The sequence below is a fragment of the Peromyscus maniculatus genome, chromosome 17 (genome assembly GCF_049852395.1).
Source record: "Peromyscus maniculatus bairdii isolate BWxNUB_F1_BW_parent chromosome 17, HU_Pman_BW_mat_3.1, whole genome shotgun sequence".
Lineage (NCBI taxonomy): Eukaryota > Metazoa > Chordata > Mammalia > Rodentia > Cricetidae > Peromyscus > Peromyscus maniculatus.
The window spans coordinates 36,457,248-36,484,811 of NC_134868.1; the positions used below are offsets into that span (position 1 = coordinate 36,457,248).

Below are 27,564 nucleotides of genomic sequence, written 5' to 3' on the forward strand. Positions count from 1 at the left end.
TGCTAATGACTTTTCAATGTCTAGAAATTGCAAATGTGGTTTTAAACATACGAACATGACTGGAAAAGAAAGTAGCATCTTTTCACGCGCTCTCAGGTTAATGCTAGGCACAGGGCATTTCTGTTAGGTCAGACTATAGTGCTCACAAAGAGTTTTAAAAAACAGGCCATTTTGGACATTCCTTTCCTAGCAGCAGAGGCCCAAAGACTGAGGTCAATCAAATCTTATAGTAGGGTAGAGAATATCATGAATGACAGATTATCTTGGGGAAAAAAAACCCACTTTCTATTATCTAGCATCTGCTACCAAGTTCTTTTTTGAGAGTGGGTCTCACTGTATTGCCCAGACCGAATTCCTGGGTTCAAAGAGTTTTTCTCATTTCAGTCTTCCAAGAAGATGGTCCGCTAGACGCACACCACTGCGCCTGGTTCCTGGCATGATCTCCAGTCTCAAATATGTAATCCAGGTCCGTCCCAAAGGTGTTTGAAGAAATCAGGCGAGCTGTATTTTGTATCTACTGACATTTCTTACTTAGCGATTTTTCTCCAGCACAAAAATATCAATCAACATTCAGATGTAAAGTTTTGCTGCTTCGGAATATTAAGTCTGGGGCAGTCTTTAATAACTCTTCCTTAGTACATTGTTTTCCAAATGACGAGACAAGAAAAATGAAGCAAAGGTTCCCTGGTGCCAGCTGTGATAGTGGAGGGGAAGTGAATAAAAAAAAATGCTTTCCAGTGTTATTATTTCAGTATAAATGGCTGCGATTAGATTCTCATTTTAGATCTCACAGCCGCTGCTCCTAACGCTTAGGAATAAAGGTAGCCGCTATTGAGGACAGTCACAGGGAAAATAGAAATCACATTGCATTTCAAAGTTGAAGTCCTGTCTGTGTCAAAGATGACAGCCCCATTTTTAGAAATATCTTGAAAATTCACTTCTCCCTTTATTGGCTTGCAAAATGCATTTAGAGGCAAGAAAGAGTAAATCTCTTCAAAGATTCCGTTAAGAACATTTATTGTCATAAATCACGTCGGATAGTGGGGGCTATTCAGAAAACCATTGGTGACGAAGAGGCTCAGGTCTTTTCTCTGACACTCTCAACTCTTCCCATCTTCATTTCCAACAGCCTCACTTTGAACAGAACCTCTCAACATGAGGCAACTGCTCATTTCTAAGTGCACACCCCCTGAGATGCTGGTAAGGGGAGAATGTTCACATAACCAGGAAGTCAAGTCCATCACCAAACCAGGTCTCCCCAGGTTCTCAGAAGGAGGCTGAACATTCATGATAGCATGGCAAACTCCAGGCTGCAACAATTACGCTCCCTTGCAAAATCTCCTTAGTGATAACTGTGCCCAGGACTGAAGAGAGATACCAGAGGGTATCTGTATGCTCACATTCTTCTCACTTTTGTACTCTGTACCACAAAGTGTCTACAGAAGATAACAGAGCAAGGCTCCAATTCATCAAAATTTTTTAGGCCAAGATGGGTGAATGTTTTCTGAAAACAACAAAAATTATTTTTTTTCTAAAGTTTGTAGAAAAAAATGACATACTTTTTGTACTTGGAGTTGAATTCAGGGCTCCACATTCTCAGATCAGAAACAACTACATTTTAAAAATTAGTTCTTTGTTAATATCTCACTGAAAAGAGTTCTTTTTCTATGTTTTTCTTCTAAAAAAGACAAATAGTATGCACATTTTAAATTCATTTCTTGGGTCCAGGGTTGAGGAGATCTGTCATTGGCCAAGCATAGTGCTAGCCATATGGGGATAGTATTCTTAACTTTTATTGAATCGAATGCAAGAAAGGCCATTAAAGAATTAATGCCAATGAAAGACAAGCATCGAAACTGGGAACCCTGACAGACAAGAGTCAGGAGGAGTCTTAATTGTTTAAGAATTTATTTGTGTTATTATGTTCACAAAAATACCATTTTCAGTGCTATTAGGGCAGGTATTTCTGGAATTATTTATGAGCAGAATCTTGCTGAAAAAGAATCCAGCTCTGATCTTTCTCTTACTTTATGAACAGATCTGGGTAACGACTTCAATCCATATACTGCCCTCTATGCTGCATGCAATAGACGTAAAATGGACCAGCCGATTCTGGGTAAACTGCCATGACCACATGGGTCTCTTGCCATGCTTCCTGGATACGTCCCAGTGTTTCTGCTGTTGAACCATTGAAACTCTGGTCGTTTATGCTGTTCTCTGTATTTCCTTAATCTCTGTCCTTCAGGCTTCCTGCTTGGTATGGGAGCAGACACCTGTAATCTCAGCTGAGACAGGAGGATGGCCGCTTCAGACCATCTGGGCTATATAGTGAGCTGTTCTTCCACCCCAACCCCTCTGCTGGATGTTATAAACACGATTTGATGATGGTCTCTGCTGGGTGTCCTAAACTGATTTAACGATGTTTTGCTATCTACCTGCCTCTTCTGTCTAGCTATTTGTTCTTGCACTTTTGCTTGCTCCAGACTTAATAAGCTCATCCATTTAAGCCATGAGTACAGCTATTATAGATCATATCTCTGGACCATATAAAACAAGGGATGTGAAGGCAGTTTTTCTCTGTCTTCTTCCATGCTGAGGCAAATGTGACCATTTTCTTTTTTCCTGTGGTGTGTGTGTGTGTGTGTGTGTGTGTGTGTGTGTGTGTGTGTGTGTAGAGAGAGAGAGAGAGAGAGAGAGAGAGAGAGAGAGAGAGAGAAGGGAGAGAGGAGAAGGAAAGTGGGGGAGAGAGACATGCTTTCTATATCCCAGCAACTTGATTTTAATTTTTATTAGGATATATCATACAAAGTGATGGTTATCATTCAGATATACCATACACTTTGCCCATATTATCCTAACAATTAGCTGCAGAATTAGCTATTCCCAGGAGGGAAAAACAACTGAAATAGAAGATGAGTCATGGCTTTCTAATTAAAAACTTCTATTTATATTTACAGAGCCCAGCCCAGTGCACTCAATGATCTACAGAAAACAGCAGACTATGTATTAGCAAAAACAGCCCACCTGAAAATTACAGCAGTCTCACTGCCTGTCTTGGTGATATGGCTTCTTTGGCGTTCCTGTAAAAGCCTCATGCCTACAACCCCTAGCTGCGAGGCCTGGTTCTGGAGGAAGTGCCCATCTTTCAATTTTCTGCCTTATTACTAACAGCTCTTCCCTCTCCGACCAGCCTTCCCACTTATCAGCTAAATCCAGCACAGTGAAATAGAACTTTCCCAGTCAGAACCACATCATTTCTTCTTTAATTCAGTTTTACTTTAAAATACACCCTTCCTTTTCTAATCAAAGCGTTGCTGTTTAAGTACAAAAATCACATACAATTCAAATAATCCAAATGGGCAAACACGTTTTTTCCTATTGATGTAGTGAGTGATTTGTACAGAGGGATTCAGAGACTACCATTCATCCTATAATTCATGACACCAAAAATACAGGGAAAAGATTGTCTGTGAATGTGGTACCGTTAGCCTGGATACTATGCAGGTTTTAATTCTGGGCAACATATTCCTATAGGTGAATATGTAGTATATTGAAAGTTACAAAGGATTGATGTATGATTGTATACGCTACAACCATCTGTGGAATCAAGAAGGGGAAATCCAGCCATACACATACCCAGAGGCACAAGGTTCTTATAGTCAAACAAAATAGTTCACGATTGCAGAGTAAGCTGGCAGGAAGCGTTGCCTCTAGTGTGGATGACTTGGTGCCCAGACACTGGATATGCTGGAACAGTTTCTTTCACTGGGTGTTCTTGAAACTGAACCCACGTATGTAGATTACTTCCCGAGTATTTTTAAAGCACACCTTAATTCTCCAACTTCATGCAATCATTTGTTCATAGCCTATCACCATTTGTCTTTGGGCCTGTTGGTAGTTTTTTTTCTTTTTTATCTTTTGGGTTTATTTTTCTTGTCTAATTGAACCTGGGCATCTTTTAACCAACATCTCACCATTTGCTTCATCCTCCCAGCCTCTCCCTGTTCCAACCCCTGGTAATCACTTCTCCACACTCTGTTTCTGTGAAGTCAACGTTTTTTTAGGTCTCACATCTAATTGAGATCATGTAGCCTCTGCCTTTCTTGGTCTGGCTTACTTCATTCAGCAGAACACATTCTGTGTTCACAGATGTCGCAAATGATAGGATTTGAGGCTTTTATACTAAGTTTGAAAAATGTTCTGTAGAGTAAGACTTTTTTTTTTCTTCCATATTCTGGCTGTGGACAGGGTCACAATGAGAGTCACATTAGCATATTCTTTTAGCATCCCAACAATTAGTTCTTAAATTACCACTAGCACACATTCACTGTACGTGTGGTTTTCTTTTTTTTTTTTTGGTTTTTCGAGACAGGGTTTCTCTGCGTAGCTTTGCGCCTTTCCTGGAACTCACTTGGTAGCCCAGGCTGGCCTCGAACTCACAGAGATCCGCCTGCCTCTGCCTCCCGAGTGCTGGGATTAAAGGCGTGCGCCACCACCGCCCGGCACGTGTGGTTTTCTATTAGAAGTATTGCAGATATATTAGTTAGTTTGCTTTTTGATCTTTAAACTTTATATAGTCACCTAGATTTTCATCTTAAAACTTTTTTAATTTTTATGGGATTGAAGTTATTAATACAGTCTTTGTGCATTACTGACGATTCCATATTTGCTGATCATCTATCTGCTAAACTTTATTCATAGCCCTAAAATTGGCCTATACACCATTTGCATGGTCATCCAGGAATGTACACTATCAGGCAACTATGGTGGTATTTTATTTGTACTGCAATGTGATTTTAATTGTATGTTAACAAATAAAGTTGTGGCCGGGCGGTGGTGGCGCACGCCTTTAATCCCAGCACTCGGAAGGCAGAGGCAGGCAGATCTCTGTGAGTTCGAGGCCAGCCTGGTCTACCAAGTGAGTTCCAGGAAAGGCACAAAGCTACACAAAGAAACCCTGTCTTGAAAAAACAAAAAACAACATAAATAAATGAATGAATGAATGAATGAATGAATGAATAAATAAATAAATAAATAAATAAATAAAGTTGCTTGGGGGTCAGAGCTAATAGCAAGCCATAACAGAGCTGGGAGTTCGTGGCACACGCCTTTAATCCCAGAATTTGGTAGGCAGAGCTAGGTAGATCTCTATGTGGTCAAGGATACAGCCAGCATTGGAGACACACGCCTTTAATCTCAATACCATAAAAGACCTGGAGGGCTGTACAAACAGGCAGTGACGAGGCAGTCATGTGTTTGGGTTTACAACCAATGAGAAGGCAGAACAGAAAGACTATATAAAGACAAACACACAGGAAATAGGCCCCTTTTTCGGAGAGGTCTCTTGGCTAGCTGCAGCAGGCAGGGAAGGCTCTTAGCTCTGATCTTTTGGCTTTCTTCTTTGCATTGGTTCTGTGTTTCTTATTTAATAAAACGGTTGGTTACATCTACAGGCAACAAAAGAGTCTGAGGGGTTGCCATTCTCACATTGTTGTCAGTGAAGAAAATCAAAGTGGAGTCATTGGTTCTGGACACTTAAAATGAGTTGCCAGGCTGGCTCCCGCTCTCACAGCCATTGCAGTACATTGAGCTCCATAGAGACAGCGCCGGGGCCAGTGCGAGCCGGACGGGGCACTGGGCGACTCTGTGCCTCACGGAGGAAAATCAACTAAACATGTGCAAAGGAGATCCTAAGAAGCGAGAGGCAAAATGTCCTCCTATGTATTCTTTGTGCAAACTTGCCGGGAGGAACACAAGAAGCACCCGATGCTTCTGTCAACTTCTCAGAGTTCTCGAAGAAGTACTCAGAAAGGTGGAAGACCATGTCTGCTAAAGAAAAGGGGAAATTTGAAGACATGGCAAAGGCTGACAAGGCTTGTTATGAGAGAGAAATGAAAACCTACATCCACCCCGCAAAGGGGAGACCAAAAAGAAGTTCAAGGACCCCAATGTACCCAAGAGGTCTCCTTCGGCCTTCTTGTTCTGTTCTGAGTATCGCCCCAAAATCAAAGGAGAGCACCCCGGCTTGTCCACCGGGGACGTGGCGAAGAAGCTGGGGGAGATGTGGAACAACACCGCTGTGGACGACAAACGGCCCTACGAGAAGAAGGCTGCCGAGCTGAAGGAGAAGTACGAGAAGGACATTGCTGCCTACAGAGCTAAAGGAAAACCTGATGCGGTGAAGAAGGGGGTCGTTAAGGCTGAAAAGAGCAAGAAAAAGAAGGAAGAAGAAGATGAGGAGGAGGATGAAGGGGATGAGGAAGAGGAGGAAGAAGAGGAAGACGAAGATGAAGAAGATGATGATGATGAATAAGTTGGTTCTAGCGCAGTTTTTTTTCTTGTCTATAAAGCATTTAACCCCCCTGTACACAACTCACTCCTTTTAAAGAAAAAAATTGAAATGTAAGGCTGTGTAAGATTTGTTTTTAAACTGTACAGTGTCTTTTTTTGTATAGTTAACACACTACCAAATGTGTGTTTAGATAGCCCCATCCTGGTGGTATTCTCAATAGCCACTAACCTTGCCTGGTCCAGTCTGGGGGTTGTAAATTGGCATGGAAATTTAAAGCAGGTTCTTGTTGGTGCACAGCACAGATTAGTTATATATGGGGATGGTAGGTTTTTGTTTGTTTGTTTTTAGTTTTTGTTTTTGTTTTTTTTTTTCATCTTCAGTTGTCTCTGATGCAGCTTATTACGAAGATAATTGTTGTTCTGTTAACTGAATACCACTCTGTAATTGCAAAAAAAAAAAAAAAAAATTGCAGCTGTTTTGTTGACATTCTGAATGCTTCTAAGTAAATATAATTTTTTTTTATTTAAAAAAAAAATGAGTTGCCAGGCCCTGCTGAGCCAACCATATATCAGGCTTATGACAGGCGAACTTTTGAACCGAACTCTCTGGTACCCACCCAGGTTCATGTGGACCTCATGATCTGGTGCCAAGTACAATTTTCTGGGAGGAATCCTGCCAGCTTTCTAAATGTTTGTGAAACCACACCTTCCTCTCTCTCACTAAACTGCCCAGAGACAGACTGTGGCTAATTCCTTTCTTGTAAACTCTTACTGCATCAGCCGCAAGTCCTGGCCAACAGAGGTATAATTGGCAGCCTCCTCACAGTTTTAGTTACACCAATGATACTTTTGTAAGACCTAAGAGCACACCCTCACAGCTACCACAATTTGGTGTCTCCCACCTTGCTATCCTAATAAAGCCCAAATAAATAAATTCTTCTTTGCTCTTGACTACCCAGTTTCTATGTGACTTTCTCACAGTTTAGTTCATACCTAAGCATTTGCACTCTGTGTGTGTTTTGGCTTTTTTTTTTTTTAAAATGCACCCCTGCTCCCTGAAGCATTCTGTGTTCACTGAGAGTTCACAGATAGATACAGTGTCTGTGGGCAGAATACATGAGACAATGCATTGTTCAAGCATGAGTATAATGTATTGACTGAGAATTTGATGCTACCAAACCAGAAATATACAGTGAACAAGACATCCTTAAACAGAAATACAAAGAAAGACAGTAAAGTGACAAAAATATGTGCTCAGTATGTATCTGAACCTTTAAGATGTTTTCTCAGGACAGTGAGTTGGTGTTCACCAATCCAGTGTTTACCATACACTTAGAACACACTACAAATAATGACAATCAATTTGTTTCTTTTATAACTTTTTTCTTTTAAAGCATGGATGAAAGAAGTCTGAAGACGTAGAGAAACCTTTTGTCTTAGCACTACTTTAAAAACAATTTCATTCTCCTTCAATAATTTCATTTTCTTACACTTAAACCTTTGCTTCATTTTTGAACTAATTTTTGGGTAAGATGTAATAACAGCACCATCTCATTATACAGTTATCTCAAGCCTCCTGAGTGAATTACCCCTTTCCTCCCGACCCGTATCAAAGTCTTACACTTTGCATGGGCAGTGGACATTAGGAGCCCTGAACTCACTTCATCCTCTGAAACCAGATACCCTTCCCCTTTTTGTGGTACTGGGATTTGAACCCAGGGTTCTAAATATGGAGACCATGCGTGCTACCCCTCAACCACATCCCCAAGCCCAAGACATCATATTTATTTTTAAAAACTGACAGGCTAGAGATCTTTTTTTTTTCTCAGACTCCTGATTTCAGCATGGTACAAACCTCTTCCCAGACTCTAAACTGCTTATTCTCTGTCAAACTGCACACACAGCAGTTTCTCCCATCAATATTAAGGGAGATGTCAACATAGGCTAAGAATGAGTAACTAGAGACTTATGATTCTTCTGGACACAGCAAACTTGTGATTCCTGGAGAGGAGAGTTAGTGGGAAGTAGAGATCCAACCACACCTTCGATCTTAGTCTTTAAATTGTGGTTTACCACTTCTCAATTCAGAAAGGTGCTGTGCTGAAGCCCCCCAGATACATCAGTGTTTATGGAAGTGCTACCCAATTAAAGATATGCTCTAACAATTCAATGCCTACAAAATAAGGGGAGGGGCCCATCAGAATAAAGAAAGGGTACAAGACTTCATTCATGATCTTATGAGTTTGACTCTTTCTTAGAGGCAGATGGAATGTCTCAAGATGAGCCAAGTATACAAAACACATCTTACAAATGTGAAAGTCTCTACATTGGAAACCACTAATGTCACATCATTTCCATCCTTATTTATTCCATCCGTGATGGTTGATTTTGATGGAGGATGTGCATAAAAGCTAGAGTGGATCACTGCTTTCTCTGAATATAGGTTGGGAGATGTGTCCTGCTTGATGACTTTGATGATAAGAACTTTTGCTATAAAGTGAATATTCTAGAGACTAGCATGCTGCTAACATAACGTTGCATTTCTTGTTAGAATGAAACTGAGATATGAATGAAAAGGATAGGTACAACTGGGTATGCATCAGACTACACATGGGAAAACAAAAGCCTGCGTTACCAATGTCAGCAATGAGGCTGCCTGGCTTCTGGTCCTGCAGGAACTGGCGGACTCGTGGCCAAGCTTTGTTCTGCAGGTCACTGAAGTAGGGGGCTGTGCTTTCATACACATCATGCACATGCTGCTTCTCCAGCTGGGCAGCTTCAGGATCCATCCTAGGGAAAGCAGGCCAACACAAGGCAGGCAGGTAAGAGAATGAACCAGACAGAGATAAAGGAGGGGGTGCATAGACTTCCTGGTATGGGAAACTACAACTGAAAAAGTTATGCTGGTCTTTGTACTTTCTTATAGCTGCCATGAAACCTTCACCAGAGCCTCAATATCATCACCATCACGTTAATAAGTGCATAGTGTTCATCTACCCACTTTCAGGAACCAATGGTTTGGGGATAGGTTAATCATAGTAAGTTTCTGCACAGGATCAACTCTCCATTTTGGAAGCATGGCCCACATTAGTACCAAATGGTTTCATTTCAACGAAATTCTATCTAATGCTAGGTAGATTTTTAAATTTTATAACAGGAAGTTATCACTCCAAACAAGAAGCCATGTGAGGTTGGGGAGATGACTTACTTGGTAAAGTACTTAGATGGAGATGGTTGGACCCTTGGGGCTCTTTAGCCCAGCAGCCTGGCTTGATTGGCAAGGACAGCACCTGAGGATGACCTCTGGTCTAGAAACACACACACACACACACACACACACACACACACACACACACACACACACACACACGGTGGGGACACTTCATGAATTCTACCCTTTTTTTTTTTTTTTTTGGTTTTTTCGAGACAGAGTTTCTCTGTGTAGCTTTGCGCCTTCCCTGGAGCTCACTTGGTAGCCCAGGCTGGCCTCGAACTCACAGAGATCCGCCTGCCTCTGCCTCCCAAGTGCTGGGATTAAAGGCGTGCGCCACCACGACCGGCTGAATTCTACCTTTAATGTCCTTAGATTCCAATAATTTCTCTAGGTTCTTTGATTCTTCTTTTTGAGTAAATAGCTCTTGACCTGAGCTGTTTCAACAGCCTGCAAACAGATTATCTGGCACTTCAATTTATTTATTTGTTTGCTTCCCAGCTTGGGCACCTTCAAAGGTCTTTATAGTGGCCCATTTAAGCTCATCTGGCTCAGGAGACCTTGCAAGTGCCATCCCTGATCTGGCTTCAACTCCTCTCTTAAGGTTAATTTCTCTCTCTCTGAACCTGTAATAACCAACAGCTCAAAGCCTCCCAGATGTCACACATTCCAGGTCAAACCAGAGCAGAGCAGATCCTGAACCTCTCCTAGCACAGGCATCCCCTCCTCCAAGAAGGATAAGGACCAGCGGAAAGGATGAGAAAAATACAACAGCAGCAGCCAGGTCCTTGCTACTGGGCACCTGCTCTTTTAATTCTACTGCGGTATGAAATTGAGGAATATCTAAGAGAAATGGGTAGGGGTTCAGAGAGTGGCTTTTATCAATCAATATGAAAATATTTCCAATACTTAGAAGACCATTTGGCCCTGTGGGTGCCTCTTAGATTTCTTGTGTCTATTGTGTGCTCCACACAGGTCTGTAATGGTTGTTTGGACAGGCCTCCCTCACTACCTGGAGAGCAGAGGTTTGTCTCGCTTCATGCGGAATCCTCAGCACTGGGGACACAGAAGGCCCTCACAACTGAGAAAAGCCCATAAAAGCAGCTCTGGCTTTGGTGGGGGAGGAATTGTTGCCCTGGGGAATGCGGGGAGTGAGGGGACCCAATATCTGTAGTCATGCACATAGCAGTGTGACTAGAGAACATATCACCCCTGGGTATATAGAGCCTGGGCCCACTGCCACCTCTAGATTGGGAAATAAGAAGTACTTGGGTATCTGCCATGTTACTTCTTTGTAGAAAGTAATGCCACTTTTGTATTTTAAAAGTACCTTGTGGGCTGGAGAGATGGCTCAGTGGTTAAGAGCACTGGCTGCTCTTCCAGAGGACCCAGGTTCAATTCCCAGCACCCATAGGGCAGCTCACAACTGCCTGTGACTCCAGTGCCAGGAGACAGAATGTCCTCTTCTGGCCTCTGCAGGCTCACATGCTGTGCACAGACATACATGCAGACCAAATACAAACTCACGAACCAAACAAATACATAATACATATATAATACATAAATTCGAAGTACCCTGTAGGGTTAGGGAGATATCTCAGTGGGTCAATCACTTACTGAGCAAGTTTGAGGACCTGTGTTTGAATCCCAAGTAACCATGTGAAGCTATCATAGTAGCACATGTCTGTTACCTGGGGCTCATATGGCGAGATGCGGGGAATCCCTGGGCGTTCATGGGCTGACCAACTAGCCTGAGCTACAGCATCAAAACAAACAAGGTAAAAGGCAAGGACTGATACCCAGGCTACCTTCCGCTGGCCACATGTGTGCTGTGGCCCTTGTGAGTCTGCACTCTCACATCCATCCATGCACGCGTATACAGCTCTCTCTGGAGAGAATTTTGAATTATGTGAGTATTCTGCTTCTCATATGCTCACCCACCAGTTTCCGTATGCACTACGGCTTCTTCCTTGAAACAATGATCCCCCTAATCATCACCAAATGAAGACCTTATCCTTCTGCAGTTATGAGGCAGCCTTAGCCTCTGGAGATTTGCACAGAGTCCTTAGGAAGATTCAAGCAAACTCTTGCCACAGGTTAAATCTAATGAAACGTCCCCAAGATGATCCAGCTTCTATATCACAGTCAATTGGGGTTGACAAAATATTTACAATGGCTTTACCCTTCCATTGTAGGAAGCCTTGAATGAGTAGAGTTCTTAGTGAATGTGTATAATTTGACACGGGCAGGTCCATGTCAAGGACTTAAGACCCCGAAGAAAACGGCAAAGCCTCCCCCAAGCCTGGATGAGGCTCAGAGGGAAGTGGCAGAGCCTTCCTTGAGTCCATGTGTGGATGTTGACAGTGTGTGCAGAAAACGTCCACCATAGTGTCCTCCTCATGGGTATTTACAGCCTGAACACTGCTTCTCTACAAGGACTTCTACAGAGGTCAGCGAAACCTGCCTCCTCCACAAACACTCGTTAACCTGTAGGCAATAACCCTGCCTCCGTGTTCAACCCCATATAGCAAACACACTGAGCTTCCAGGATGCCGTGCTTTCTCCATCCAAGAGCCCAGGGCCACCTGACCCCAGCTATTTCTGTCTGTGTGTCCGTCCACATTTTGTCATTCCCTTTCTACCCAACTCAGGTCCATCTCTGTCGCTATACAAGGACTCAGCTCTCCACACAGGAGGAACCTCAAAGTATTTGATCGTTTTCTTCTGTTCATTCATTTCTTTGTTTACCTGTGCATGTGTATTATGTGTGGTATGCGTGCTTGTATATATGCATGTTTGTGTGTGTGAGCAGGTGTAGAAGCCAGAGGTTGACTCTGGGTGTCTTGTTTGATAACTCCCCATCTTATATTTTGAGGCAGGATCTCTCACTAAACCCAGAGCTTGCTGACCTGGCTAGTCTGGCTAGCCAGCTTGCTCTACAGATCCCTCATCTCAAGCTGGCTTATAGGCATACCCACTCACACACACACTAGCATTTACATGGGTGCCGAGGGCCTGAACTATTCTTCTGCTTGTCTGTGCAGCATGGACTTTACCCACCGAGCCCTCTCCCCAGCTTCCGCTTACTTGTTTTTTAAGTCAAAATCTCCATCGCTGCAACTGGTCTGTTTGAATGGCATACCCCTTTTAGGGAATCAACCGGGCCATCTATGTTGGAGAACCTTAGGACAAATGACACTAACAAGTACAATAAAGCAGTTGAAGTGGCCGATGACACAGACTGGATTTCTTCCAATGTGCATTTTTAATATTGGCTTCAATTCTACCACAAGAACATAGCCCACAGAATCAACTAAGCAGGGCTCAGAGAATGAACTGACAATCAGGGACCCTGGTTGGGTCTGGCCTATGTATGGGTCCCCAACATATACATTATGGCTATTAGGTTGGTGTTCTTGTGGGAGTAGGGGCCATTTTTGACTCTTTTGCCTGCACTTGGGAACTTGGGACCCCTTTCCTCCTAGTGGGTTGCCTTGTCCAGCCTGGATATGAGGGTTGTGCCTAGTCTTATTGTAACTTGTTATGCCATGTTTGATTGCTATCCCTGGGAGACCTTTTTTTTTTTTTTTAAACAGGGAAATGGAGGAGGAGTGGAGGGAGGGAAACTGTGGTCAGGATGTAATGTATGAGAGAAGAATTTTTTTTAAATGGTGAAAGATGAAATACCAAAGTTTTAAAAAAAAGGGTTCCAATTTCAGTGCAGATTGTCTAGTTCCAAATAGCACCCCTTGGAGACCTTTCTCTGAGCTCTCTCCCAAAATGCCTGGCTTCTACCGAAAACAAGTAACCTTGGAGACTGCTGTCTTTAGATGAGTGAGCAGGGTGAATCCATTTTTTTTTTATCGTATCACACGCAGGGTTTAAATGCTGTAGAGTCAATTATTGATTGTGAATGTGACACTTTTGAAATTCTGTGGGTTTGAGTTTCCTGTATTAATTTCTATCAGAATTTTATGTACGCCGAATAAGCAAGTTCCTCCTGGGTTTGGTAGTTGATTAACTAATAGGGCTAGAGAGGCAAATCATCAGTGAATTCTAGGGGAAGCACAGGACATGGAATTGTGCTTAGCCAAACTTCCTGTCCTGTGTGATACCAAATTCAAGACCTGCAAATTATTCCAGATCAATAGGGTCAGTAGCCAAATCTCCATGTCTGTATCTCCCCTTTGAGACGTAAAGGCTAACCAGCATGCCATGGGCTTCAGAAAAGAGTCCTAGTTGGTTTGTAAAATCATCCATTTCTCAAAACTATCAGACCTATGCTATTCTTCCTTTGTTTCTCCTCTTCCAAGAGAATAATGTTCTGCACAAAGTATTTGGGAGAAATGTTAGGCCAGGGATTTCCACTTCAAGGAAGTCCTTGAAACAAAGAACGTCTTTCCGGAGTACCCCTTTCCACCCATGTTATTTCAGCGCCCCTTGTGACTGCAGGTTCTGTAGAAGAAAGCAGAGTAGTGCCGCCATCACTGGTAATCTTCCCTGCTATGCTGACTGGAGCCAGGGAGAAACCTAGCCCAACAGAGAACAAGATCCTAGGTGGAGCTGCCTCAGCCTTGAGAATTGGAGCCAAAGGACCAGGAGAATCCCATGAGCACAGGTGGATTCTGGATTTTGGGAGTCCAATTTGAAGCACGCACATGTAAATGGAACAAGAGAAAAACTGCTGTGCCGTAGGGTTGAAACAGGATGAGAGACTGTGGTGTTTCATAGGGACGGGAGGTAAAAGAGCAGGAAGAAGGGACCAGCCTACTCCATGAGCTAGTTCTAGCTTCTCTGTGGGGTCTGGACCATTGCCTCAGGGCCACTTTATGCCAAGACAACTGTCACTTCACAGTGTTGGCCCGCCCTGAAGTTCTTCAGTTTCCAACCTGGAATTTCAAGTGCATTCTAGTTAGCCTTAAGATATTCTTCCATCCAGCCCCATTGTGTTTCCTGCAATTCATCTTCCCTAAGACAGGCAAATTGCTTCTTTTTATGCAATCTGAAGGGAAACCAGAGTATTAAATTGCTCCTTCTTAAACGACAGAACATTTAGAAATGATTGTTTTACACTTCAAGAAAGGGGTGTTCAGGGATACTAACAGCTAGTGTTAGTAGTTCAGCATCTATAAAACAACATCACCCCTGTAGAAACTAACAAAACCAAACATGAGTAATAATGACAAAATAACAAATATGATGGCAAAACCAAGCAAAATTCAATGGATGAATTAACTTCACTGTGACAAGATACCTAACACAACCAGCTGAAAAGGAATAAAAGTTGACTGGCTCACACTGCCATAGACACTTGGCCGGGTTACTGTCGGCTGATGAGTTGAGAACATCATGGCTGGGGACATATGGTTAAACAGAGCCATTCACCACATGGTAGCCAGGACGCCAAGGGAAAGAGGTTGAGGAAGGGGCTGGGATAAAGCATATGCTTCACAGGGACACCCCCACTGGCCCGACTTCTCCAACCAGGACCCACATCCTAAGGTTTCCACCTCCCTCTTTTGCCATCGGGAGCTCCCAAGCACGTGACTTTAGGGGCAGTCTAGAGGCAAATGACAGAAACATCAAGAGAAGTAGCTGACTCTGTAGGATGAAGGTGATGAAAGCCCAGAAGAGAGTCATAGATGTTTGACCCTTTGTTATCTCTTCCCTTGACCACAAACCCTGCCTGCCCTCCTCAGTGACCCACGTCCCAACCTTAGGTTTCAGAAGCTGTATAACCACAACACTCCTGATTGATATTTTTAATACTTCCCGCTTTCTCACAAGCCCTGTCACATGTGACTCTTTCCCTTTCTGATTCCAGAAAAGCCCCATCTGAGCTGCCAGCCCCTGGCTTCCACCCATCACCCATGTCCTGCTTATGCTCCAGAGTTCCTTTCTGTGGCAAGCCACAAGAATATGATATAGGGAGTCCAGCTGTATATAATAAGCTATACCTTGACTGACCAAGGGTCCTTCCAATGGGAAGTCATTTATCACGGAATGTTTGGTGTTATTCAACTTTAATATTCAGCTGCTCCTCACTATGAATTTCTTGTGCTCATAATTCCCATAGAACGTGTATGTGTGAGCATCCTAATCAGGCCAGTACTTGGATAAGATCACATAGACAGGGCCTTCTGCCTCTGAGCTCCCGGCTCCCTTTTTAGCATTTGAATTGTGTATCTGCCTTTTGCAAATTGCTCCTTTAGCTAGGACCAGCCCCAAACAAAGCATTGAAGGACTAGCGGGAACAGAATAGCTGAGACCATCCCTTGCCTTCAGGCCTAGAGGCACTCCAGAGCAATTGACTGAGAACAAAGGAGGTTTTTGCATATCCAGGTGGAGGGAAAGGTGGAACAGGATTCCTGGGAAATAGAGCCCTGTGGCCAGAGAGAATGGGGGAAAGACAGAGATTCTGTAGAGGGTAAGGCAAATCTCTTGTAGAGTTTTCTGAGAGCCAGGAGTAAGGAGCTATGAAGGAGAGACGGAGGACGAAGGAACAGAGGATGAAGATGAGGTCAAAAGCATAAGGGCTTAGTTATTACTGGGACTATACAGAACAGAAAAAGTAGGTACAGAGAGGATCTGAATGTCAGGACAGAACTAAAGCTAGGTAGATAGAATTTTATCTTAGAGAAATAAAGTAAAAGGGGAAAAGGCATGGTATAAATAGATTCCTTTCCCTCAGAAAATCCCACGCTGGATGTAGTGTCTGCCCCAGGACTCTGGGAGGAATTTTCTCAGGGCTGAAACTTTGGAAAATTCTGTTTTTGGTTTTGTTTTTAAAACTCTGAATATATAAAAACATGTTTTCTAGGGGCTGGAGAGATGGCTCAGTGGTTAAGAGGACCTGGGTTCAATTCCAAGCACCCACATGGCATCTCACACCTATCTGTAACTCCAGTTCCAGGGGATCTGATAACCTCACACAGACATACATGCATATAAAAAAAAAAAAAAACTCAACGATGTTTTGTAATTATAAAAGTTTTGCAGGATAAGACTAAACAAGTGAGATCAGTATTTGTCAGGGTGTGGGGTAGAGAGAGAACTGGGAGGTAAGAAAAGTTCCCAAAGTGATGGAAATATTTCATGTCTTGATTGTGGTGACAACTTTATAGTTGTTTGCTATTGTCGGTTTTGTTGTTGTTTGGTGGTTGTTTTTTTTTTTTTTTTTTTTTTTTTGTGTGTGTGTGTGTGTGTGTGTGTGTGTGTGTGTGTGTAAGAGAGGGGAGGGAGAGAAGGAAAGAGGGAAGAAGGGGGCCCTCATGACAAGAAAGTAAGCGACCATCAGGCAGATGCCTAGTTTAAGTGTCCTCTAGGCTGAAACGTGTCTGGAGAGCAAAGGTCCACGTGCTACTCATTGGTGAGTCTGGAGAGAAGGGGAAGGAAGGGAGAGATCCTAAGAAGCTACGTGATAAAACTCCGAACTAATTCAGATTTTCTTCTACATGCAATGGGAAGTGGTTTTGGGTTGGTGAGGTGGGAGGGTAATAAGACAGCATTGCCTACTCTGAAACGTCATTCTAGGTATATCTAACTTTTTGTAGAGTAGCTGCTGTTTCGGCATGTCAAGCCCTTCTGAGAACTCGAGTCTTGCACTGCTTGGGATGGACTTTTGATGCAGCTGTAGCTGTGCACGTGACCTACATCCCTGGATACAGTTCCTGGCCAGGGTGAGCGGGCAAGACAGGCTGAGATGGGTCCTTCTGCAGGCATCTCAGTGTGGCACTAAACGGGAAGTGGCCTTGCCTCTGATGTCAGAGTTGGAAAGAAGAAAAGGTCAATCTGTTGGCTCCATCTTTCCTGCCATATGGAAAAGACCTGTCTCCAGTAGAGGGAATGAGGTCAGGGAAGGCAAGCAGAGATGACAGAGGAGAGGAGAGAGTGCGGGGTAGCCAAAAATCCAATTCTGATCTCTGAGTCTGTGTTCCTGTGGTCCCAGAAACTAACCGGAACCCTCCCAGGGCCGAGTGGAAAGCCTCCTCAATTTAAGTTTGTTGGGTTTCTGATCTTATCACCATCAGCCGTCCTTAATCCATCGACTTCTGACACCAATGCTTTTGAGTTTTTGCTTTCTTTCATTTGCAGCCTTTATGCCTCAGAGCATGAAAGAGAGGGGAAGAAATACTGGAAAATTAATAGAGCAGGTGCCTGGCTGGGGACCAGCCACCAGGACATTAGCAATTCCTGCTCCTAGCAGCAGGGTCCTCATTAAGAAATCACAAGTGTTTGGATTATCTCTTCTGCGGGTGTGATTAAACACTTCACCTTCTCCAGCCTGGCAGAGCCATGTGACTGTCTGTGGGTGTCAATCATGATCAGAAAAGACGAGGATTACTTCTGAGCAGAGAATCTTTAAGCAGCATGTGATTTGCCAGATCTCTTTCCCATGTCTCTGCAAGGAAAATTCCATTAATTTTTGCACATACGAAGGGATCTTCACAGGAGAGCCCATGGTGTTTTTAGACAAAGAGCAATAAACATGTGGAGGAATGCAAAGGCCAATGGAACAATGTTCCAGGGGAGTCATGTCCAGGCTTGTTACAGAGATATTTGTGTGGGGATGGGAGGGTACTTGTGGAAGGTAAGAGTTCCTTCAAAATCTTTTGTTTACCAGTCAGGTGGTGGTGGTGGTGGTGCCAGCGGCGGCGGCGGCGGCGGCGGCGGCGGCGGCGGCGGCGGCGGCGGCGGCGCACGCCTTTAATCCCAACACTTGGGAGGCAGAGCCAGGCAGATCTCTGTGAGTTCAAGGCCAGCCTGGGCTACAGAGTGAGATCCAGGACAGCCACCAAAGCTACACAGAGAAACCCTGTTTCAAAAAAACAAAACAAAACTTCGTTTACACAGATTTGTTAGAGCACCAGTCATGAGTCTGTGGTGACAAGGCTACTTGTCCAGCCTTGGTAGGCAGAGGACATCCCTTCCAGAACAACTTTGTGTCTTGCTGCATGTAAGTAAATACAGCCAAATGGGCCTTTCTGAAGTTACAGTGACTTCAGTGTGAAATAGACAATATATCAATTTGGCTTGCTTGAGATGATACAATCCTAACTCCTTCAGTCTCATCTCTCTCTCTCTCTCTCTCTCTCTCTCTCTCTCTCTCTCTCTCTCTCTCTCTCTCTCTCTCTCTCTGTGTGTGTGTGTTCGTCATGAGGATAGAATTCAGAGTCTCATTTACATTAGGCACTCTCTTCCATTCTCATTGCTACTCACTTGTACCCTACCACCGACCTACACAGCACATCCTAAAACATACTTTTAATAAGGAAATGAATAATGGAACTTGACAATTCAGTGATATTTCTTTTTAATTTTTGAATTTTGAAACAGTCTTATCTAGGCATGGCTGACAGGCAATAGCCTGCACATAATATAAGGGCCAATGTTAGTTAGGATTTCTACTGCTATGAAGAGACACCATGACCATGTCAGCTCTTATAAAGGAAAACATTTAATTCAGGCTGGCTTAACACAGTTTCAGAGGTTTAATCCATTATCATCATGGCAGGAAGCATGGCTGCGTGCAGGTAGACAAGGTGCTGGAGAAGGAGCCGAGAGTTCTGCATCTGGATTGGCAGGCAGGAGGAAGAGACTGCCACACTGGACACGGCTTGAGCATCTGAGACCTCAAAGCCCACCCCCTAGTGACACATTTCCTCCAACAAGGCTATACCTCCTAATAGTGCCACTCCCTATGAGCCTATGGGGGCCATTTTTATTCAAACCACCACAGTACCCAATCCATTAAGTCTTGATATATGTAGCCATGGAGAAAACTACGCAGTCAATTAAGATAACGGGCATACTCCTCACTCCAAAGCTCCCTTGTGTCCCTCTGTAGGTCAAAGCTCCTATCCGTCCCCACCGTGGGAAATTTTTGGAATGTCAAACTTCTGGACTGAGAAAAAGAGCCAACAACAACAGCCACAATTTCAAAGGCAAACTCTGGGTATAGGATGTAACCATAAAGAAAACAAAATGAAAGGTTTGTTTTCTTTTACCCAGGTATAACACTTCCTGAAGGTCACTGGGTAAAAGTACTCAGAAGAGCTGAAAATGCTCCCAGGGACATGGTCTCCCTGCCGGGTCATCAAGGTGGCTGACACTGCCCTTCACCCACAGTGGTCTAAGGAACTCTGGGAAGGCTTAGTTTATCCCCAAGAACACTTCTTTCTCCAATCACAGGTTGGCATTTATGACAACCCTGGCTTGCTGGCTAAAATTTATCATTTTCCCTCCATGAATTACAAGAAATGAAATAAGCAGAGTGGAACCTCTTTTCGTGCCAAGGCTGGACCAGTTTTCTTATAGTATCTCTCAGCATAGCCACACTTGGACCAAGCTCCAGCCTGTGAAGCTTCAGCAGACACACTTATGTCCTGTCCAGACCATAGCAGATGTAAGAGCCACATCATGGAGGGTTTTGACAGTGAGTGAGGAATGTAAGCTCTATCCCTGAGGCAAAAGACACTCTTGAAGGATTTTTAAGTTGCAACTGCGTATGTATCCAACTTGAGTATAAACTTAGAACGTGGGCACTGGGACAGGAGATATATGTGATGCACATACATGATAAATACATAAAACATACATAATACATACACCAACCACATTGCCTCAGATAGTGCTGAACACAGAGCACCACTGAATCATTGCGGAGCAAATGAATAAATGGCTATTTCTTTGACTCTGCTAAACAGACAGCAGTACTTTTTACTCTAAGCAAGGAGGCCTGAGGCTGAAGCTGTAAATACTGTGCCTGAGGCCCAGAGAGCCCTTGGAGGAGAGCAGAGTGGAGACTCAAGTCCCCATGCTGTCTTTGTGTGCACTATTCCTTGTCCATTGAGATACATCCTATGCATATAACTGCCACGTATCTTAAACTAGCAATAAACAAAAATATTATCAATTCCACAGAAGACACAGTATCTAATAAAAAGGCAGCATCAAATTCTGCTTTAAATTTCCAAGATATTGGAAATATCCAGCTGTAATTCTGGAGTAAAAACACAAGTTGATCAGAACAATGGCAAGACTTACTTAGAATAGGTAGCCTTTACTGCACTTTCAAACGCATGCTATTTCAAACAAACCCTACATATTACTTACAAAACCTATCATTTGAAAATATGTTTATATCAGGTCAGGCAGTGGTGGCACCCACCTTTAAACCCAGCACTTGGGAAAGCAGAAGCAGGTAGATCTATGAGTTCAAGGCCAGCCTGGTCTACAGAGCCAGTTTCAGGACAGCCAGGGCTACACAGAGAAATCCAGTCTTGAAAAACCAGTGTGTGTGTGTGAGTGTGTGTGTGTGTGTGTGTGTGTGTGTGTGTGTGTGTGTATCTTAGAAAAGCACAACCAAATATCAAATATGTTTGTATAGTTTTTATTCACTCAGTACACTATTTTCAAATGTCCCCCCTCCCCCACCCAGTGCAAAAAATGAAGCTTCAATCTACTCTCCAGCATATCATCACATACTTGAAACTACAAGAACCGGCACTAATTAGGTTTAAGGCATATGCACACCGCCAAAACCTCTCACAGTATTTGAATTACAGCAAGTGCACAGAGCTACTAACCTGAATCATCTTGTGATCACAGAGGATTACTTCTTGTCTTGGTAAATCACGGCTGTTTCCTTCCTCAGAGAGGGACGGTTGTTTCTCAGGAGTCTCTCAGTAGGGAAGATACATAACAGGAGCCGGAGTGACGTCAGTGAGTACCATCCTTTGCCCTTCACAGGACCCACCAGTCAGTGTGAGTCTGTGATAGGAATCCAGGCCCTACAAGAAAAAAGAAAAACAAGCCACTTTACAAAATAAGAATATCAAACCTGCTACTGCCAGGTTGATCTCTTGACCTCAATCCCTCAAGGAGATGGGAACTACAAAGAAAAACTAATAGGTGGAATGTGCCAGAATTATCAGGGCAGATTGAAAGTCAGTTTTTAAGCTTTCTGTAAAACGGGCAGTACTCTTACCCAAAATTTTAAGCAGGAAAGTCATCTATAACCCAGTGGTTTAATTAAATACACAGTACCTGATACTATTGTTCTGCTAAAGAAAGGTAGCAATAAAATGACTCCTAATGACATTCTGCTGTACACATTAGATCAGTGCTTTGATTATCTCCTGCAGGAGATGGGAACTAACACAGAGACCCACAGCTGGACAATACGCAGAGAAAGAGAGACTTGTAACACTCAGTTCTAAATGGGATGTCTTCATCAAATCCTCCCCTCAGGGCCCAGGGAACTCTGCAGAAGAGGAGGCGAGCAAGATTGTAGGAGCCAATGGAGATGGAGGACACCAAGGAAACATTGCTTCCCAGACACAACAGGACTGATGCATCATCACAGAGACCGTGGTGCAGGTCAAAGCTGGATGGGTTCCCAGCACCGAGAGGTGGGAATGGACACCAACTCCCAAATACCTTCAGTTGATAACTGGTCACAAAGGAAAAGTTAATTTTCTCAAAGAAGTCTCACTGGGAATACAAACCATACTTAAAGGCAGCCCCATGCCCAGTCGTAGATGGCCGACATAAAACCAACTCAATGATACTTTTGGAGATTTTTTTTTTTTTGTCTCATCTTGCTCTGTCAGGCATTTTCTACCTTACTGTTTTTTTGCTTGTACATTATGGTGTCTGATTTTGTATTTTTATAGTTTTGTTTGTTTGTGTGTGTGTGTGTGTGTGTGTGTGTGTGTGTGCATGTGTGTATTTCTCAGCTTTTTCTTTTTTTAAATTTGTTTTGTTTTATTCTGTCTTATTTGTTTGTTTTGCTCTGTTTTGTTTTAATTGCCCATTTGTCTTAAAAAAAAAAAAGACAGAAAAAAGGTTCTGGAGTTGGAAGTGTGGGGAGATTGGGTGAAGCTGGGAGGAGATGGTGGAGGAGAACAGTCATCAGAATATATTGTATGAAAAAAAGAGTTTTCAATAAAAATATATACTATTTGAGATTAATATTACTAATTGTATTAGTAATATTAATACTAATTAATACTGGGTCATATTTGTTCACGGTATCTGCTACTTCCTCATCATTTTGACAAGCACCCCTAGTCAACCAGCATGGTTCATACTTATTTTTTTATTTTTATAAGGTTATCAGGAAATTCATCAAAGGCTTTCAACAACTAAAAAAGCAAAAGTGACCTGTTCACCAAAAAGCTGCTAGTAACATAGAGATTATGGAGTACAGAATGAGAGTCCAGGAGCAGCTTGGTGTCAAAGAAAGGGTCCACTCTATAATACATGCATCTGCCTTCATTAATTATCTATAAATGAGGCCACCAGACTTCAGTCTCCATCAGCCACCATGGTCTGTGTTGGGCAGATCCTTGTCTTTGTTCTTCACACATAAAAGGCCACAACATCCGCCCCTTGGTCCATGCAGCAATTGTCAGGGTGGCTGAGTGGGAGGCAGGTGGCTTCCCCCAACTTTCTATTGCTCTTTCTTCCACCCTATCCTTGGTCTCCATAATGTACATTAGATCCACAGGGTCTCAAGTGCCATTTGAGCTCACTGAGAAGCTGATTCTGCAAGTGGGATCGGCCCCTCCATTTCAGGCTGAAGCATATTTCTTTAAAGTGTTCTCCAGATCCATCATCTTGGTACAATCTGTCCCCACCCACAACTCTGAAACTTGGGGGAAAGAGAACAGCAAAGGCCTTCACGAGTAAAAACAGTGTATGTTTGAGAACAGCTTGGAGGTAACCCATTACCCAAGGAGGTTAGCATTGTTACTCCCATGACCTAAAAATGCCTGCAGAGGGAATGAAGCGGGCATTCAGCCACTGAGAGAAAGCTTGTTTAGGAACTCTAGCTGACTGCCTCAACCTCCCCAATCAGTTTTTGCTGCATGTCTGTAGGACCCCAATTTGCCCTGAGTCCAGCTGTTCTGGTTGTCTCTGCTGGACATTGGGTGCACTCGATCTGATGATGATTTGCTCTGTCTCTGATACTTCCTGTACTTTTATTGTTGCTTGATGTACACTTAATAAACTCACTCGTTTATTTATCAAAACACAATGAGTATGGTAGAGGCCATTCTCTAAACTGCATAGAACGGTCCCTCTCTGCTCTTTGGCCATGATGTTGGAGCTCGAGAGAGTCGATGGTCACATGCAGGTGTCTGGTCTGTTATAGTGAGCATCTAAAAAGGACTCCTTTGGAAGTACATGACAGAGAGAGAGAGAGAGAGAGAGAGAGAGAGAGAGAGAGAGAGAGAGAGACCCTGTTCATTGGTTTACTTAGGAGTAACATGCATTTGGTTACTGAGGCTGTAGGCTATGGCTGATGCTAAAGTCTCCCTGTTGTGTGATTTGTTTGTGTTATGACAAATAAAGCTTGCCTAGAGATCAGAGGTCAGAGCTAGCCACTAGTTAACCATAGAGGCCAGGCAAGGGTGGCACACACCTTTAATCCTGGCACTTGGGAGGAGGAAGCAGGAAGATCAGGAGTTCAAGGCCACCCTGGGCTAGAGACTGAACCAGTCTAAAAGAGAAACAGAGCTGGGTGGTGGTGGTGGTGGTGGTGGTGCATGCCTTTGATCCCAGCACACTGGAGGCTCATGCCTTTAATCCAAGCACTAGGGAGGATCATGCCTTTGATCGCAGCACATGGGAGACTCACCCCTTTAATCCCAGCACTAGGGAAGTGGAGACAGGAATATAAGGTAGGTCAGACAGGCTCTCCGGCCTGTTCAGTCTGAGGATTCATAGAGACAGAATCTCCCCATCAGTCTGAGGATTCTTAGAGACAGAATCACCCCATTTGGACTGAGATTTTGCAGAGGTAAGAAGTCTCCAGTGGCTGCTGCTCTGCTTCTCTGATCTTTTAGCTTTCACCCTTGATATCAGACTCTGGATTTTTATTGTTAAGACTAATTAGCGTCGAGCTTCAGCTCCCTACTTGGATGACCCTTCCTGGACTGGGCATACACTGTTCTCTTCTAGCTTGGTTTTGTGTGTGTGTGTGTGTGTGTGTGTGTGTGTGTGTGTGTTTCAGGCATTAGTGGCAGAGGTGTTAGCTCCCTCCAAGGACTGCTGAGGTCTTCAATGTCTTACGCAGTAAAGGGAGTCAATGGAAAGAGTGGGAAGAGGTGAGAAGGCACGGATGAATGACCTGGGTTTTCTGCATGCTCAATTCACACTCCCCAAATACCTGTACACATTACCAACTTACTTAGTATTCCCACGTTAGGATACAAATCCGCCTCTGTCTAGGTATTTGAAACCTATTATCTCCTCCAGGATGTTACCAGGTAAAATTAAAACATAGTGGGATCTATCTTTAGAAGTCTGAATTCAATGAGTCCTTGTTCTCCATCAGCCATTTCACATCAAAATGAGTACACTGTCTCCTCTTCCCCCAGCTAGTGGGAAGCCATTTTCTAACACCAACCTTCTGAAATTTGGGGGGTATAGCATGTGAGGGAGCTGTACTAGAAGAGGGCCAGCACTTTAAACCACAGAGTAAAGGTAGTTTTAGGGTTAAAGGATTTTCTTTACTGAGTTAAAAATGGCACCATCATTTATTGAACAGAAACTAATGAAGTCTTTTCAAGTATTTTTTTTTCTGGTACAGATAAAGCACCATGGATAAAGATTAAACAAATCTTTCTCCCATTCAGGGCCCCTAGATGGACGATGCTGTGATCCACCATGAGAGGGAATGAAAGGGGAGGTGGGGGGTTCAGTCCTAGACAGCGGGTTCTTGTGCTAACTAAAGGACGAGTAAAGTGACATGAAGCTTGGAGAAGTGGACTGGATTAGAGATCATAAAAAAAAGCCCAATCACCACCACCACCACCAACAACAAAAAACCCAAAACATTATCCTAGCACTTGGCAGTTAGGGCCATGGAAATACAGTCAGTCAGAGAAGATCACGAAGAGTAAAAAAGAATGAGGTGCTAACACCAGGGCTGCTTACACTCAGCCTCCACACATGTCAGCGGGTCACCTCTACCAGAGTGGTAGTTGAATGTACTTAAATAAACGTGAGGGTGCACACACTAAGCAAGAGCGACCCTGGCAACCATGAGAAGAGAAGATGAAGGCACGCGTAAGGATGAAGATGCAGCTTCCCACCGTCTAGACTCCAACTCGATAGAGATCAGCCAAGAGTAATGGCGGAGTACAAAAGGAGGGAGCGAGGACAGACTGACGGATGGAAAGCAGATAGCGAGGGTTGCTTCTGCAGTATGGAGGGACACACACTCTGTGACTCTTAAATAATGAGACAAGGGGAACAGTCTCATTAATGTTCAGAACTCTACACCGAAACTCCCTAAGATCCACCAGAAAGATCACAGTGAACATGGAAAGGAAGGAACGCAAGAGTTCCATCGGAATGCCTGGGAAGCTGGTCTGCAAAATACACAGTCCTGGGAGAATATGCCCCCTCTATGATTACAATGTCGGCCAGGCATCCCTGCAGAACTATATAATATAATGAAGGGAAGGGAGCAATAGGAAACGTGCTTTGTTTTTTCCTTAAGGAAAACAGACCCAACATGCCCAACATGTCACCAAGAAAACTCCATTCTTTTCTTAAAAAATTTCAAGGATTCTATGTCTAAATGGACTTCCATTTTGGAAAGGAATATTATCCTCACCATCAAAGTGAGCAGAATAACATCCAGGTGGGGAGTGTGAAGTTATTGGGGGGGGGGGCGGCACAGACACACACACACACACACACACACACACACACACACACACACACACACACACACACAGAACCAAGAGTTCCAACACCGGATCCTTTAACAGGTTGCTCCTCCACAGGGACTAGCTTGGTCTTCTTCATGGTAACTAGATTATAATTCATTCTGATTTCACAGACTAGAAAATGCCAGGAAAGAACAAGAAAAATCAAACATGGGATTTAAGGGTAATGGAAACAGAGAGACCAGCTCCTCTGAGGCAATCCTTGCTGGTGTCAATTTGACAAAACCAGCTTACCTCCTGTGCAGAGATCAAAGGATTGGATCTCACAACAGCAGCCCACGAGGAGATGACTCGGATGTTCTCAACAGCAACATCAGACGAAATCATTCATCATTCGTCCACTCTGGTGTCAGGACGAATGGCCACGCAGGGCTGGGGGATGGGGAATTGTTCTACAAAGAGATTTTAAATGAAGATCATGGTGCCTAAGTAGAAAACAACAAATGCACAAATAATCTTAATTTTATAGAATGGAATTGAGGGGGAGATATGAAGCTGTGTTAGCATTTTTCACAAAATGTATTTCATAATACAATTAACTTCAAAGCAGGCATTCTGGGTTTCTTACTGAAAGCATCAAACTGATGATACACTTGGGTCTCAGCAAGAGTCCTTGTGTATACAAAGTATAGAGAACCTGACTGCCAAGGATCTCATTTTAGGGGGTCCTCCCCCAACTTGCCTCTCTTGTCTATCTCCGCAAGTCCTTTCCACTCCCTCAGCCTGAGGTTAGGTACTTCCTAGCCCAAGAGTGCCTTTTCCTTGTGGATTCACAGTTCAGGAAAATCTCCAGGGGATATTTGATCAACCAGGAGAAGCTGCTATTTCCCTGAGATCTAGGACACGAGTTGGGGAGATCACATGGTTGACAGACAGACACAACGCTTAGAGCTCAGGGTTGTCTGCCACCGTAATTGCTCAGATGAAGGGAGAGCTTTGCTCCCACAGAAGCTGGGAGACCCTAATTTCAGGGAAGAGCGTCCTTTCCTTGCAAACTGAATAAAGGTTGGCTTTATGAAAAGGTAGTTAAACCACTTTTAATGTTTTTATCTCACCGTGGGCTGATGACAACGTTTTCACAAATCAACCCCGCCGTAAAGAACTGACTGTTGGGAAAGAGATAACTGCAATGGTGTCCTAACCCCTCTGCCCCACCCCCACCCCACTTTCATAGCTCTGTGCTATGAAGCTCACCCCAGTAGTCTTCTGCTGTCCACACTGACAAAGCAAAATAAAATAAAATAATAAAATAAATTCCTGTACATTAGCATGCCACAGAAAGGCCGCCATGCTCTGAGTCCAGTTTGGCCGTGG

General features: G+C 43.5%; 1 protein-coding gene and 1 pseudogene across 3 annotated transcripts in view; one reads left to right on the plus strand and one right to left on the minus strand.

Annotated features, from left to right (window-relative positions):
• Trmt9b (tRNA methyltransferase 9B (putative)) overlaps window positions 1-27,564 on the minus strand; it is a 60,862-nt gene that overhangs the window by 11,408 nt on the left and 21,890 nt on the right. The window contains exons 2-4 of one of the 3 annotated variants that reach the window (XM_042262581.2): window positions 26,485-26,642; window positions 21,091-21,294; window positions 8,927-9,081 (exon numbers count right to left, since the gene is read on the minus strand). In XM_042262581.2, coding sequence (XP_042118515.2) covers window positions 8,927-9,080 — 154 coding nt within the window. In that variant the 5' untranslated portion in view covers window position 9,081; window positions 21,091-21,294; window positions 26,485-26,642. Of the gene's footprint in view, window positions 1-8,926; window positions 9,082-21,090; window positions 21,295-26,484; window positions 26,643-27,564 lie in introns of those variants that run through there. The other 2 variants (XM_076553516.1, XM_015992816.3) reach the window with 2 other exon arrangements.
• On the plus strand, window positions 5,535-6,406 carry LOC102908001 (high mobility group protein B1 pseudogene; annotated as a pseudogene).